The 14,610-nt window shown below is 35.3% G+C and overlaps 1 protein-coding gene across 3 annotated transcripts in view; it reads left to right on the top strand.

Moving 5' to 3' along the window:
* Positions 1 to 14,610, top strand: part of SLCO6A1 (solute carrier organic anion transporter family member 6A1) — a 128,285-nt gene that overhangs the window by 19,961 nt on the left and 93,714 nt on the right. For 2 of the 3 annotated variants that reach the window (XM_055299089.1, XM_055299090.1), the window contains exons 2-4: positions 2,480 to 2,737; positions 5,001 to 5,186; positions 7,067 to 7,163. In XM_055299089.1, coding sequence (XP_055155064.1) covers positions 2,480 to 2,737; positions 5,001 to 5,186; positions 7,067 to 7,163 — 541 coding nt within the window. The remainder of the gene's footprint in view (positions 1 to 2,479; positions 2,738 to 5,000; positions 5,187 to 7,066; positions 7,164 to 14,610) is intronic. The other variant, XM_055299091.1, reaches the window with a different exon arrangement.

Here is a 14,610-nt window from a genome sequence, read left to right as displayed (position 1 = left end):
TTACCTGGAGGCAGGTATTATATAGTTCTGGTTCTGTTATGAAGTGGGCAATAATTTCTCCTCACTAAATTAGACATTTATTTTGGATATGGGTTCTTCTTTTATCTTCATGGTCCTGCTAACACTGCCATAACTGGACTTAATGAATGCCATATAAAGCATTATAATCATATTTACCAACACATTGCTTCTAATCAAGGAACTCATTTTACAGTAAAGAAGTATAGCAGAAGGTTCATGTTCATGTCATTCACTGATTTTACTACATATCTCAATAACTGGAAACTTTTGGTCTTATAGATAATTATGATGTTTTATTGAAGACTCAGATAAGACTCCTAGTAGTAGACAACATTCAACCACTCCCAGTAGTAGACAACAAGTTTGTAGTGCTGTCCTATAGGATGGGGTATGGGCTTTGAGAGAACAATCTATGAATGTTGTCTGGGATCAAGGGGTAGAAGAGGGAGTGAATACTAGAAGAAGGACGTTATGAATATCAACTATAGTCTCATAACCACTTAGAGAAATAAAACTTGTAGCAGCTGTGCATTTCCTCTTACTTGCTTGTCTTATGGATTCACACACAAATATGTCATATGTACATTTGTGTGTGCATATGTTTATATATGTATATGTTCTGGTTTTTTATTTTGTCTCTTTGTCTCCTTTCCTATTTTATTTTTCCATTAATACTTTATGGAAGGTAGAGAACCATATAAATTAATCTCTAGGTTATAGAATATGCCTCAATCAGAAGGGGAATTAATAACCCCATCTTAGAGATAAACTCAGTTACTAACAGGACTTATTTCCTACATTGGCCATTATCCTCCTTGGCCACATCTAATGTAAAATTTAAAGAAAATTCTTATCCTGGGTGTAGCAAAGTTTTTATATGTTGTTTCCTGCTGGTGTTGGTCTGCTAAAACTAGTTGTGGCTCCAAATTTGGCTCGTGGTTTCTTTGGCAATATATTTCCCCTCAAAAATTTAGTTAGGGCTGTGATATATTTGCTTAACTATTGATGGTTACCTTGGCAATTTGGTTTTTATGTTAAAGAAAATCCATTCAGGTTTGTGATTACACTGAAGGATTAGCATTGCACTGAGATAGATGTGGTGATTGATTAGACTATGTATCTCTCTTTTTTGGGGGGAAAGAGTAATAGCATCTCTGTAAAATGATAATTGTGATACATTAGGCAGAAGCATGATGATATTGCTACTTATTTGATATGAAAGTTTAAATATGGGAGGAAGGGTGAAAATGTATACCAAGTCGTCTAAAAGATAAACTCTGCAAGTTATTTGTCTGTTGGCCATGAACTCCATTACTCACTCCTGTTTTCAAGGGAATGGGAAGTCTGAAACTACACTTCCCAGAGTTGATGGGGCCCAGCTGACTTTGACTTACATGTTGCCAGTGAATCTGGGGCAGTAGATTTGAAAAAGAGCAAAGGGAAGACTCTCTTTTCCTTTCTGTTTCTGGTGGTGTTTTTGGCATCAGGAGCAATGCTGGGTGATTAAAGGCTCCTGGATTTATGCTCAGGAATAAATGTGATGCTATCAGCACTATAGAGCCCATGGTCTCTGGCACCTGCAAGGGCATCAGAATCAGCAGGTGAGCTCCCTGTCATAGGAAGACTGTGGGCTCCTGGCTTCCTGCAAAAAAAAAAAAAAAAAAGGTAGTGATTGCAGTTCTAACAACAGCAGCAGCAGCAATAGTAGCAGCAGCCTATGCACTGGTAACTTTCGTTGCATAGATATCATGAATTTTGATTAGTAACCATTTGGACTCCGACTAATGTACTACTTTTGTAATCAATCCCTACATCAATTAATTTTGTTTCAAATTCTTAGTGTGATTATGATTACTTTTTTCCTAGTTGGATGTTGAGTGATAGAAATACACATAATATGGTACCATTTATTTCACATTCAAGAACATGAAAAACAATACTTGATATTGTCTAAGAACATATGCATTGTCAAAAATGTTAAAAAGGCTGAAAACTGGTAAACTTTAAATACAGGATACTGATTATGGAGGGGAGGGGGACAAATGAGTTTGGGAAATATGCATTGGGCTTTAACTATTTTGATAATGTTTTATTTTCTATTCTAGATGGTAGATAAATATATTAGTAATAGTTTTAAATTTTTTATAATGTGAAATGCAATACATTAAAATAAAGATCAGTACTAAGTGAGATGACACAGCAATCACTATTCTTTAGGAAATTATTCATAGAGGTAGTTAAAAAATAACTTCAAAAATTCAATTAGCGAATATTTTATAGAGGTTAAGACCTATTTATGTTTTAGAAAAGGAATTGCTACATGCTTATAGCTTTTAAACATTCAAAATAATTTAAAATAAACTTACGTCGTGTAATTTAAATTTTGCTTTGTAATAATCAAAATAATGACCTCTTAAAATGTATATCATTGTTTTCTCTTTTTCTTTTTACATTTTAGGTGTGGTGTTTGGTCTTACAGATGTCAGCATTGGCGATTTTCAGAAGGAATATCATCTGAAAACCATTGATAAGTTGGCATTGGAAATGAGTTATGATATTTCATCTGGCCTGGTAGCAATATTTATAGCATTCTATGGAGACAGAAAAAAAGTAATATGGTTTGTAGCTTCCTCCTTTTTAATAGGACTTGGATCACTTTTATGTGCTTTTCCATCCATTAATGAAGAAAATAAACAAAGTAAGGTAGGAATTGAAGGTAAGGTTTTAAAATATACTGACATACATCAAATCAATATTCATTCAAACCTTGGCTCAAGGAACTTAGACTGTGATAATTATTTGTCTGTATATCTATCCTTCCATCCATTTGATTTATATGACCAAGTTTGCTAATTAACTAATTGTAGCATGCCAGTGGACATATATGTCATCACAGAGGAAGTTAATGATTAATTTTAGTCTATTGATAGAAAACATTTATTTTCAGATGTTGTTCAGTAGGAAGAAGGGAAACAAACAACGTGAATTTTCTTGGAGAAGGGAAGAGTGAATCGATTAGGGGCATTTTTTATTATTATCAAGAGCGTGAAGGACCTCCTTGAGTTTATTAATCATGAATTCAAAGTGGGATTTGCATGGTTGTGTAGCCACATCAAGCTTTAGCAGTACAGGTAGGGAGTGGGAAGAAGAGTTATTTTGAGTAGGGTTGCAGTTTTACCATGGGGTTGCATGATTTGAAAGAGAGCAAGGGAATTAAAAGTATTTAAATGATAGTGAAAGAAGTAAGGACATGAAGGGGACACTGGGATAGTGAAAAGGAGCGGAATCAATGGATTATATGCCCTGATGAATTTTAAGGATTGTTGGAATTGGGTTGCTGGAAAGAGTGAGCAGAAAGATAGGGGTGGTTAGAATGTAGATGCTTGAAATTATCCTTAGGAAAGGTTTGTAGTTATTATTTTTGACATTTAAAATGACTAGCTGTATTTGTCTATTCTCAGACTGCTATAAAGGACTACCCGACACTGGGTAATTTATAAAGAAAGAAGATTTAATTGACTCAGAGTTCTGCAGCCTGTACAGGAGGGCTGGGGGGGCCTCAGGAAACTTACAATCATAGTGGAAGTTGAAGGGGAACCAAGCCTATCTTCACATTGTAGCAGGAGTGAGCAAAGTGGGACAAACCACCTGATCATGTGAGAACTCACTCACTGTCACGAGAACAGCAAGGGGGAAATCTGCTCCCGTGATCCAGTCACCTCCCACCGGGTGCCTCCCGCAACATTGGGAATTACAATTCCACATGAGATTAGGGTGGGGACACAGAGCCAAAACATATCACTAGCCAAGGTGGGTGGAGTACAGTGCATAACAGGAAAAAAAGTTCAAGGAACTAAGAGTTCAGGGTGTTGGAAATATCACATTGACACTGATATCACAAGTTAATATGTCTGTATAAAATTGAACCTTCAGCATTTGAATGACAGTTGTAGAGACTACCTCCCACTTGATATGGAGTCAAAATCATTTCACATGGATACTAAACCAGATGAAAATTTTCATTTGTATACTGTATTGCAATCTGCACTTTAATAGTGTTTCCACAATATCATTTTAAGAGCATTTTGTTAAATGTCAACCCAAATAACCATGGCCAATATAATCTAATGGTATTGCCTGGATCTACCAATCTACAAACAAATTTAATTACACAAGCATTTACTTCATATTGTTATATAACCATGTGAATAAAAAAAGTATAAGAAATATACTATGACCTGAAAGAAATTAAAATCTAGTGGATGACCACATAATGACTAACTCTAATGGAAAGAAATGTTTACTGTATAATGCCTTGTCCTTATGAACATATATTCTAAAAGTCAGTGGGTCTAAAATGGGAAATTATTTAATCAGAGTGAGACAAAGTGAATATAAAGATTGTTAAAGAGGTGAACATAAAACTAAACTCAGAAAGTACTCTTTGATAATGCAGATAATCTAGAACATTAGAAATACTTTTAGCCTAGGGTCAAAAGTCAGGGGAACTAGATGCCAAATTTAAGAGGAATGTGTGCTATGTGTATGTGCAAATGCATATATATACAAACATATCTATGCACACATATATACAATCATGCATGCACATTTATGTTTTGGTTTATAATATATGCATCTTTTACAGGATTCCCACACAATTTCTTCCTTTTTTTATTTTTTATTTTGGAGACAGGGGTCACAATATGTTGCCCAGGCTTGTCACAATCCTCTCATTTCACTTTTCCTAGTAGCTGGTACTACAGGTGTGTGCTGTGTCTGGCCCAAATTGTATGAGGGCATTTCTCTGAGAACATGATGACTGATTGCAGTATTACTACATTCAATGTAAATGAAATGTTAACTAAAAGAAAAAAGCATAATTTTGGAAATAGCTTGTAAAATATTTGATAAAGAATACTGCACATTTGTTGTATGTTTGAGTTCAATTAACAAAAATATAATCATTGTCTTTTCAAAAGATATTTGCGAAGAAATAAAGGTCGTCAGTGGTTGCCAGAGGAGTGGTGTATCGTTCCAATCAAAATACCTGTCTTTCTTCACCCTTGGGCAGACTGTGCAGGGAATAGCAGGAATGCCTCTTTATATCCTTGGCATAACCTTTATTGATGAGAATGTTGCTACACACTCAGCTGGTGTCTATTTAGGCAAGTTTTACCCCCTTTCTTATGACTGACCCATTTTGAGTTTTCCTTGAATTTTGGTATGCATATCTAAGCTGATATAGAAGTACTATTGGCCCTTATGATAACATTGTAATAAATGATAACTGGTATGCTAAACCTCCAAATCACATTGATTCACCTAATTCTAAGTAGCTGTTTGAGATTTGAGATTCTAGACAAGTCACCTGAATGTCACTGAAAATATATAAGCAATTGAAAAAATACATACTTTCGGCCAGGCATGGTGGCTCATGCCTGTAATCCTAGAACTTTGAGAGGCTGAGGTGGGCAGATCACTTGAGGTCAGGAGTTCAAAACCAGCCTGGCCAACATAGTGAAACCGTGTCTCTAATAAAAATACAAAAAAATTAGCCAGGCATGGTGGCGAGCACGTGTAATCTCAGCTACTCTGGAGGCTGAGGCAGGAGACTTGCTTAAACCCAGGAGGCAGAGATTGCAGCGAGCCAAGATCGCACCACTGCCACCTGGGTGACAGAGCAAGACTCCATCTCAAACAAACAAAAAATACTTTCTTAAGTAATAAAAATTATACTCTTTATGTATATGTATGTACATTTATAAATATGTATATTCATATATGTGTATATATACTTAATTAATAATAGCATACTATCCCTATTTATAATGTCTATGCCACTCTATCCTACAATAAGTAATCCTGGCTATATCTCAGAATAATCTGTACTCTCTTATATTGCAATAGATTCTGGTACTGGTAGATCATCTATTTGTACAGGGTTATCTAACTATAACTTTTGAAAATAAATTTAAAGTTGTTTTTATATACTTATTACGAAGGTGTATTGACACATCCTAGTAGCTAAAGTGAAGGGTGCAGAAGTAATGATAACTTTAAAATATCATCTTGCTAGAGCACCCTGAATTAAATAAAATAAGATATTTTGAATTTCTAGTTATATTAAATATATTTTATGTATATTACATTAAATATATAGATTAAATAAAGTATAATGAATTATATACTGAGTTTCTCTAATACATGCTTTGGATAGTATGTATGATGGTTAGTTTTATGTGTTTGCTTGGCTGGGTTATGACACCTAGTTGTAAGGACAAACACTACTCCAGATGTTTTGGTGACTGTCATTTTTAGATGTGATGAACATTTGCAATCAGCAGATTTTGAGCAAAACTGATTTCATAATGTGAATGGGCCTTATTCAATCACTTGAAGGTTCTATGAGCAAAAACTGAGGTTTTCTGAGGAAGCAATTCTACCTAATGATTGTAACATCAACTCTTACTTGAATTTCCCGCCTGCTGGCCTGCCCTACAAATTTGGGACTTGCTAGTCCTCATGATTGTATTTTGTATGAACAAATTCCTTAAAATGAATCTCTCTGTTCTCTCTCTCTCTTTGTTTTTTGAAGGTCATTTTTATTTTTGTGCTTAAAAATTTTTTTTAATTTCAGTAGTGTTAGGGGGAACAGGTGGTATTTGGTTACATAGATAAGTTCTGTAGTGGTGATGTATGAGATTTTGGTGCACCCATCACCCAAGCAGTGTACACTATACCCAATGTGCAGTCTTTTGTCCCTCACCCACCTCTCACCATTACCCCCGGGTCACCAAAGTCTATTATATCATTCTTATGCTTTTGCGTCCTCATAGCTTGGTTTCCACTTGTGAGAACATGATGATGTTTGGTTTTCCATTACTGTTTTTCTCTGTCTTTTATTGGTTTTGTTTCTCTGGAGAACTCCGACTAATACAGAATGCTGTGAAAAGCTTTCAGAAGTAATCCATTTCAGTCAATTTTTATCATAACAAAGCTGGCTTATGAAATTGTTTGATGTTCAATTTCAGTGTTTATTTTACAGGTATTGCAGAATGTACATCAATGATTGGATATGCTATGGGTTATGTGCTAGCAGCACCACTAGTTAAAGTCCCTGAGAATAGTACTTCTGCAACAAAGTAAGGCATTATTTTTTCTTTTTTTGTTTACATTGTATAAAATATTTACCAAATAGCTACCATAGTTTACAAGTAAATATATATATATTTAATTTGTAATAACCATAGTTTTAGAAAAAATATATGCAAATATGACTTATATGCACATATTTGTACATAGAAATACATCTGAAGTATACATCTTATACATTTTTAAGTGCATAGTACAGCACTGTTAACTACGTGCACATTGTTTTTCAATATATATCTAGAATTTTTGCATCTTGCAAAAATGCAATCATTGTTTTACTTTCTGTTTCTGAGAGTTTGACTATTTTAGACACCTTATAAAACTGGAATCATGCAGTATTTGTCTTTTTGTGATTGGCTTATTTCACTTTAAATAATATTTTGAAGTTTCATGCATGTTGTAGCATGTAACAGGATATCCTTCTTCATTTAAGGCTTAATACTCCACTGTATTATTGTACATACCACATTGGCTTTATTCATTCATTTTTCAATGGACATTTAAGTTGTTTCCAGCTCTTCACTATTGTGAATAATGCTGCAATTAATACAGGTGTACAAATATCCCACAGAGATCCTGTTTTCAATTCTTTTGTATATACACTCAGAAATTGGATTGCTAGATCATATGGTAAGTCTATTTTTCCAGTTTTATTTTTTTGGAAAACTTTTATACTGTTTTTTATAACGACTGCACCATTTTACATTCCTGCAGGGCACAGGGTTCCAATTTCTCCACATCCTCACCAATACTGTTTTGTTTGTTTTTTCTGTTTGTTTGTTTTTCTGATAGTGGCCATCCTAATGGATCCAAGGTGATACCTTATTATGGTTTTGATTTGCATTTCCCTGATTATTAGTGGTGTTGAGTGTCTTTTCAATGCTTCTTGACCATTTGTATACCTTCTTTTATCAATCCAAGTCCTTTGGACATTTTTAAATCGGATTATTTTTTGTTGCTATTGGGTTGAAGTTCTTTATATATTCTGCATGTTAGCCTCTTTTCAATACATGGTTTGCAAATGTTTTCTCCCATTCTGCAGGTTGCCCTTTCACTTCGCCAATTGTTTCATTCACTGCAAAAAAGTTTTTAAGTTCTATGTAGCGCATTTGTCTGTTTTTGGTTTGCTGCCTGGGCTTTTGGTTTAATATCCAAAAAAACAATTGTCAAATCCAATGTCATGAAGCATTCTCCCTATGCTTTCCTCTAGGAACTTTATGGTTTCAAGCCTTGTGTTTAGATGTCTAATCCATTTTGTGTGTTGATATTGCATCCTGCAACTTTACTAAATTCATTTAGTAGTTCTAATAGTTATGCATATGTTATGTGTATGCAAGTATGTGTGATCCTTAGGGTTTTCTATATATAAGATCATGTCATCTGAGAACAGAGATAATTTTACTTCTTCCTCTCCTATTTGGATGCCTTTTATTTCTTTTTCTTCCCCAACTTTTCTGGCTAGGACCTTCCAGTACTATGTCGAACGTGGTGAGAACAAACTATGGACTTGTTCCTGGTCTTAGAAAACTTGCTGGTTTTCATCATTGAGTATGATGTTAACTGTAGGCTTTTAATACAAGGCCTTTACTATGTTGAGGTGTAATTTCCTTGTATTCCTAGTTTTCTCAGTGTTTTTGTCCTAAAAGGGCATTGAATTTTGTCAAATGCTTTTTCTGAATCAATCGACGTAATCATGTGGTTTTTCTCTATTATGTTAATGTAGTGTATTACACTGATTTATTTTCATATGCTGAACCATCTTTATATTCCAGGAACACATCCCACTTGATTATGATGTATATTCCCTTTAATATGTTGTTACATTCAATTTGCTTGTGTTTTGATTAGGATTTTTTTCATCAGTATTCATCAGAGATATTAGTCTGTAGTTTTCTTGTAGTATCTTTGTCTAGGTTTAGTATTAGAGTATGCTGGCCACACAGAAAGAATTTGAAGTATTCCCTCCTTTTCAATTACTTGGAGGATTTTGAGGAGGATTATTGTTAATTCTTATTGAAATATTTGGTACGGTTCTTCAGTGAAGCTATCTGGCCCTAGGCTTTCCTTTGTTGGGAGATTTTTGATGGCTGATTCAATCACCTTACTAGTTACAGGTCTGTTCAGATATTTTGTTTCTTCATCATTTAGTGTTGGTAGGTTGAATGTTTCTAGAAATGTATCCATGTCTTCTAAGTTATCTAATTTGTTGGAATATAATTATTCATAGTAGTTTCTTGTGATTCTGCTTATTTCTGTGGCATTTAGTTGTAAAGTCTTCCGCTCATTTCTGATTTTTGTTATTTGAGTCTTATCTCTTTTTTCTTAATTTCTCTGGCCAAGGTTTGTCAATTTTGTTAATCTCTTTTAAAAAACCATCTCTTTGTTTTGTTTACAAATTTTCTCTATGGTTTTTCCAGGCTCTATTTCATTTACAATATTTCTGCTGTAATATCTATTATTTCCTTTTTACAGTTATATAAATATATATTTTAAAGCTGTATTTTAATTATATATTGGGAACTAGTACCACCAGTTACCTCCTCCTCAACTTTTCTTGTTCTTTTGTTGACATGATGGAGTTAATTAAGGAGCTATACCTACCACTTTAAGAAAATAGAGAAGTGTACCTTCCATTTCTGAAATTCTGAGTTCATATGAAGGAAGGACTAGTAGAAACTGAGATAACGAAGAATAGTTCATGGTTGTTTATTGCTACAGGTACTACCTGGAAACTATCCTGCTAGTTCCCCTGGCAAATCACTTGGGTTCTTACCTAGCTAGTATAAGGTTTTGGTAACTACCAGACAAATATCATAAAAGGGAACAGATAAGTTTTCAGGGAATAAGCTGTGTGCTGAATATATTTTGTTTGCCTCTCTAAATTTACTCTTCATCTTTCTAACATGTTCTCCACCCTCCTCTGCTCAGGGAGGCTGACCTGTATTGACAGCCTCGATGTATTCCCCTGTACTCTAGATTTCACTTGGATTTTGCCACTGAGAGTCATTGGCAGATAAGAAGGCAGGGGAAGCTTAAGATTACGGCATTTATTCTTTCGGTTATTCCTGAAGGGTTGTACCAAGATTGGTTGTATTTCTCTTCTGACGGCCATGGCTATCAGCAGGATACCCTCAACATTTATTAAGCACTATTCCAATGACATTCAGGGCTGTGATAAGAGCTTGCTACTATAGCTAGCCCCAGAATGTTATACTGTGCTTTGTTATTTTCCCTGAAGTCTGCCCACATTACTAAAAATAGTTCCCTTATCACTCTTCAAATGATCTAGTGTGAGTTAACTACACATTTTCTACTAGGATTCTGAGTGATATTAGAAGTAGTATCAGAGGTAGCAATAGGGTTCCAGAACTATGTTGAATGTTTGTGTGCACAGATATTCTTGCTAGGGATAAATTGGACATAGTTATTAAAATTATCACAGGTTGTGGATTGGGATTAAGGCTTTAGGAAATTAAGTGGGTGTAGCATTTAATTCAAATGACAAAAGTAATTTTAAAGAATTCTGGGTTGTATGGGTTCTTTTAACAATGCTAGAGAATATTTCCAGAGAAAAGGAAACATTTAAGGCTGTGAATGTTCAGAAAGGAATGGTCACTACATTATGGCTTCACTAAACAGTGGCCCTAAGATACAGGAAACCCGTCTAGCAGTTAGAATTTCAGGCTGTCCTGTATTAAGGTTGTTCACTTAATATAGGAAAGATGGCCTGAGGTATAAATCTCTAATGATTTATGTTCAGCTTGTTTGGGTAGTTAGAGACTTAGAGCAAGACTGGAAAATAGGTGGTAAGGAGAACATGTGATCAAACCTCTCCGAAGGGTTGCATGAAGAAGGTATTTACTTTGGAAGGTTCTCAAGTCAGTTGAACAGTATGACCAATCCTGTTAATGTCAGTGAGCCTCTGTCTCTGTTTTTAAAAACCAACCTAGGTCTTCATTAATGGGCCCATGTGAAAAATGACGATGGAGAAATCATTACAACAACTCGTGAAAGAAAAACCATGCCCCAAGAAAGGAAAAAACAAAGCTAACTCCACCGCCTTTAACATGTTGGCTAATCAGAGGTCCTGAGTCTGTCCACATGACACCTTTATTGCAAGCACAAACAACAATCGAGAAAACCAGTGCACTAAACAAAACTACAACCAAGGACCTTCACAGAATCCACTGCATTCCCCTGCTACCTCCACCAGAACAGGTGCTGGATTCCATGGCTGAGAGGCCTTAAGACAAATCATATTACAGGACTCTTTAGAGACACTCCCCAGTACCAGCCTGAAGCCTGGTAGTTCCACTGGGTAGCTAGGCCCAGAAGAGAAATAATAATCTCTACAATCCAGCTTTCAGGAAGCCCCATCCCTAGGGGAAGCAAGAGAGCACCACATCAAGGGAACACCCCATGAGACAAAAAACCCTTCAAAAAATCAATGAATCCAGGAGCAGGTTTTTTGAAAAGATCAACAAAATAGACCACTATCAAGACTAATAAAGAAGAAAAGAGAGAAGAATCAAATAGACACAATAAAAAATGATAAAGGGGATATCACCACCGATTCCACAGAAATGTAAACTACCATCAGAGAATACTATAAACATCTCTATGCAAATAAACTAGAAAATCTAGAAGAAATGGATAAATTCCTGGACACATACACCCTCCCAAGACTAAACCAGGAAGAAGTTGAATCTCTGAATAGACCAATAACAGGCTCTGAAATTGAGGCAATAATTAATAGCCTACCAATAAAAAAAAGTCCAGCACCAGACAGATTCACAACTGAATTCTACCAGAGGTACAAAGAAGAGCTGCTACCCTTCCTTCTGAAACTATTACAATCAATAGAAAAAGAGAGAATCCTCCCTAACTCATTTTGAGGCCAGCATCATCCTGATACCAAAGCCTGGCAGAGACACACACAAAAAAGAGAATTTTAGGCCAATATCCCTGATGAACATGGACGCGAAAATCCTCAATAAAATACTGGCAAATGAAATCCAGCAGCACATCAAAAAGTTCCACCATGATCAAGTGGGCTTCATCCCTGGGGTGCAGGGCTGGTTCAACATACGCAAATCAATAAACATAATTCATCACATAAACAGAACCAATGACAAAAGCCACATGATTATCTCAGTAGATGTGGAAAAGGCCTTCGACAAAATTCAACAGCCTTTCATGCTAAAAACTCTCAATAAACTAGGTATTGATGGAAAGTATCTCAAAATAATAAGAACTATTTATGACAAACCCACAGCCAATATCATACTGAATGGGCAAAAACTGGAAGCATTCCCTTTGAAAACTGGCACAAGACAAGGATGCCCTCTCTCACCACTCCTATTCAACATAGTATTGGAAGTTCTGGCCAGGGCAATCAGGCAAGAGAAAGAAATAAATGGTATTTAATTATGAAAAGAGGAAGTCAAATTGTCCCTGTTTGTAGATGACATGATTGTATGTTCAGAAAACCCCATCGTCTCAGCCCAAAATCTCTTTAAGCTGGTAAGCAACTTCAGCAAAGTCTCAGGATACAAAATCAATGTGCAAAAATCACAAGCATTCTTATACACCAAGAGCAGACAAACAGAGAGCAAAATCACGAGTGAACTCCAATTCACAATTACTACAAAGAGAATAAAATAACTAGGAATCCAACTTACAAGGGATGTGAAGGACCTCTTCAAGGAGAACTACAAACCACTGCTCAACGAAATAAAAAAGGACACAAACAAATTGAAGAATATTCCACGCTCATGGACAGGAAGAATCAATATTGTGAAAATGGCTATACTGTCCAAGGTAATTTATAGGGTCAATGCCATCCCCATCAAGCTACCAATGACTTTCTTCACAGAATTGGAAAAAAACTACTTTAAACTTCATGTGAAACCAAAAAAAAGCCTGCATAGCCAAGACAATCCTAAGCAAAAAGAACAAAGCTGGAGGCATCGTGCTACCTGACTTCAAACTATACTACAAGGCTACAGTAACCAAAATAGCATGGTACTGGTACCGAAACAGACATATAGACCAATGGAACAGAACAGAGCCCTCAGAAATAACACCACACATCTACAACCATCTGATCTTTGACAAACCTGACAAAAACAAGAAATGGGGAAAGGATTCCCTATTTAATAAATGGTGCTGGGAAAACTGGTTAGCCATATGTAGAAAGCTGAAACTGGATCCTTTCCTTACACCTTATACAAAAATTAACTCAAGATGGATTAAAGACTTAAACGTAAGACCTAGAACCATAAAAACCCTAGAAGAAAACGAAGTATCTGCTGTCTCCAAGAGACTCACATAATACATAAGGACTCACATAAACTTAAATTAAAAGGGTAGAAGAAGATATTCCATGCAAATGGTAACTAAAAGTGAGCAGGAGTAGCTATTCTTATATCAGACAAAACAGACTTTAAAGCAACAACAGTTAAAAAAGACAAAGAGGGATATTATAAAATGTTAAAATGTCTAGTTCAACAGGAAAATGTCACAATCCTAAATATTTATGTACTTAATGCTGGAGCTCCTAAATTTTTAAAATAATTACTATCTATTAAGAAATGAGATAAATGACAACACAATAATAGTGGGGACTTCAGTACTCCACTGACAGCACTAGATAGGTCATCAAGACAGAAAGTCAACAAAGAAACAATGGACTTAAAATATACCCTAGAACAAATAGACTTAACAGATATTTACATAACATTCTACCCCAAAACTGCAGGATATATTCTTTTCCTCAGCACACGGAACATTCTCCAAGATGGACTGCATGATAGGCCACAAAATATGTCTCGATAAATTTAAGACAATTAAAAGCATATTAAGTATCCTCTCAGATCACAGTGGAATAAAATTGGAAATCTACTCCAAAAGGAAGCCTCAAAACCATGCAAATACATGGAAATTAAACAACTGCTCCTGAATTATTATTGGATCAATAATGAAATCAATATGGAAATTAAACATTTCTTTGAACTGAACGATAATAGTGACACAAACCTATCAAAACCCTTGGGATACAGCAAAAGCAATGCTAAAAGGAAAGTTTATAGCATTAAATGCCTATATCAAGAAGTCTGAAAGAGCATGATTAGACCATCTAAGGTCACACCTCAAGGAACTAGAGAAACAAGAACGAACCAAACACAAAACCAGCAGAAGAAAAGAAATAACAAAGATCAGAGCAGAACTAAATGAAATTGAAACCAAAAATACAAAGGACAAATGAAACACAAAGCTGGTTCTTTGAAAAGATAAACAAAATATATAGACCATTAGTGAGATTAACCAGGAAAGAAAGAAAAGTGATTCAAATAAGCTCGATTAGAAATGAAATGGGAGATATTACAACTGATACCACACAAATACAAAAGAACATTCAAGGCCACTGATACGGTT

The sequence above is a fragment of the Symphalangus syndactylus genome, chromosome 11 (genome assembly GCF_028878055.3).
Source record: "Symphalangus syndactylus isolate Jambi chromosome 11, NHGRI_mSymSyn1-v2.1_pri, whole genome shotgun sequence".
NCBI classification, from domain to species: Eukaryota; Metazoa; Chordata; class Mammalia; order Primates; family Hylobatidae; genus Symphalangus; species Symphalangus syndactylus.
The sequence above is the reverse complement of the archived record's forward strand: the minus strand, read 5'-3'. Positions and strand labels throughout refer to the sequence as shown.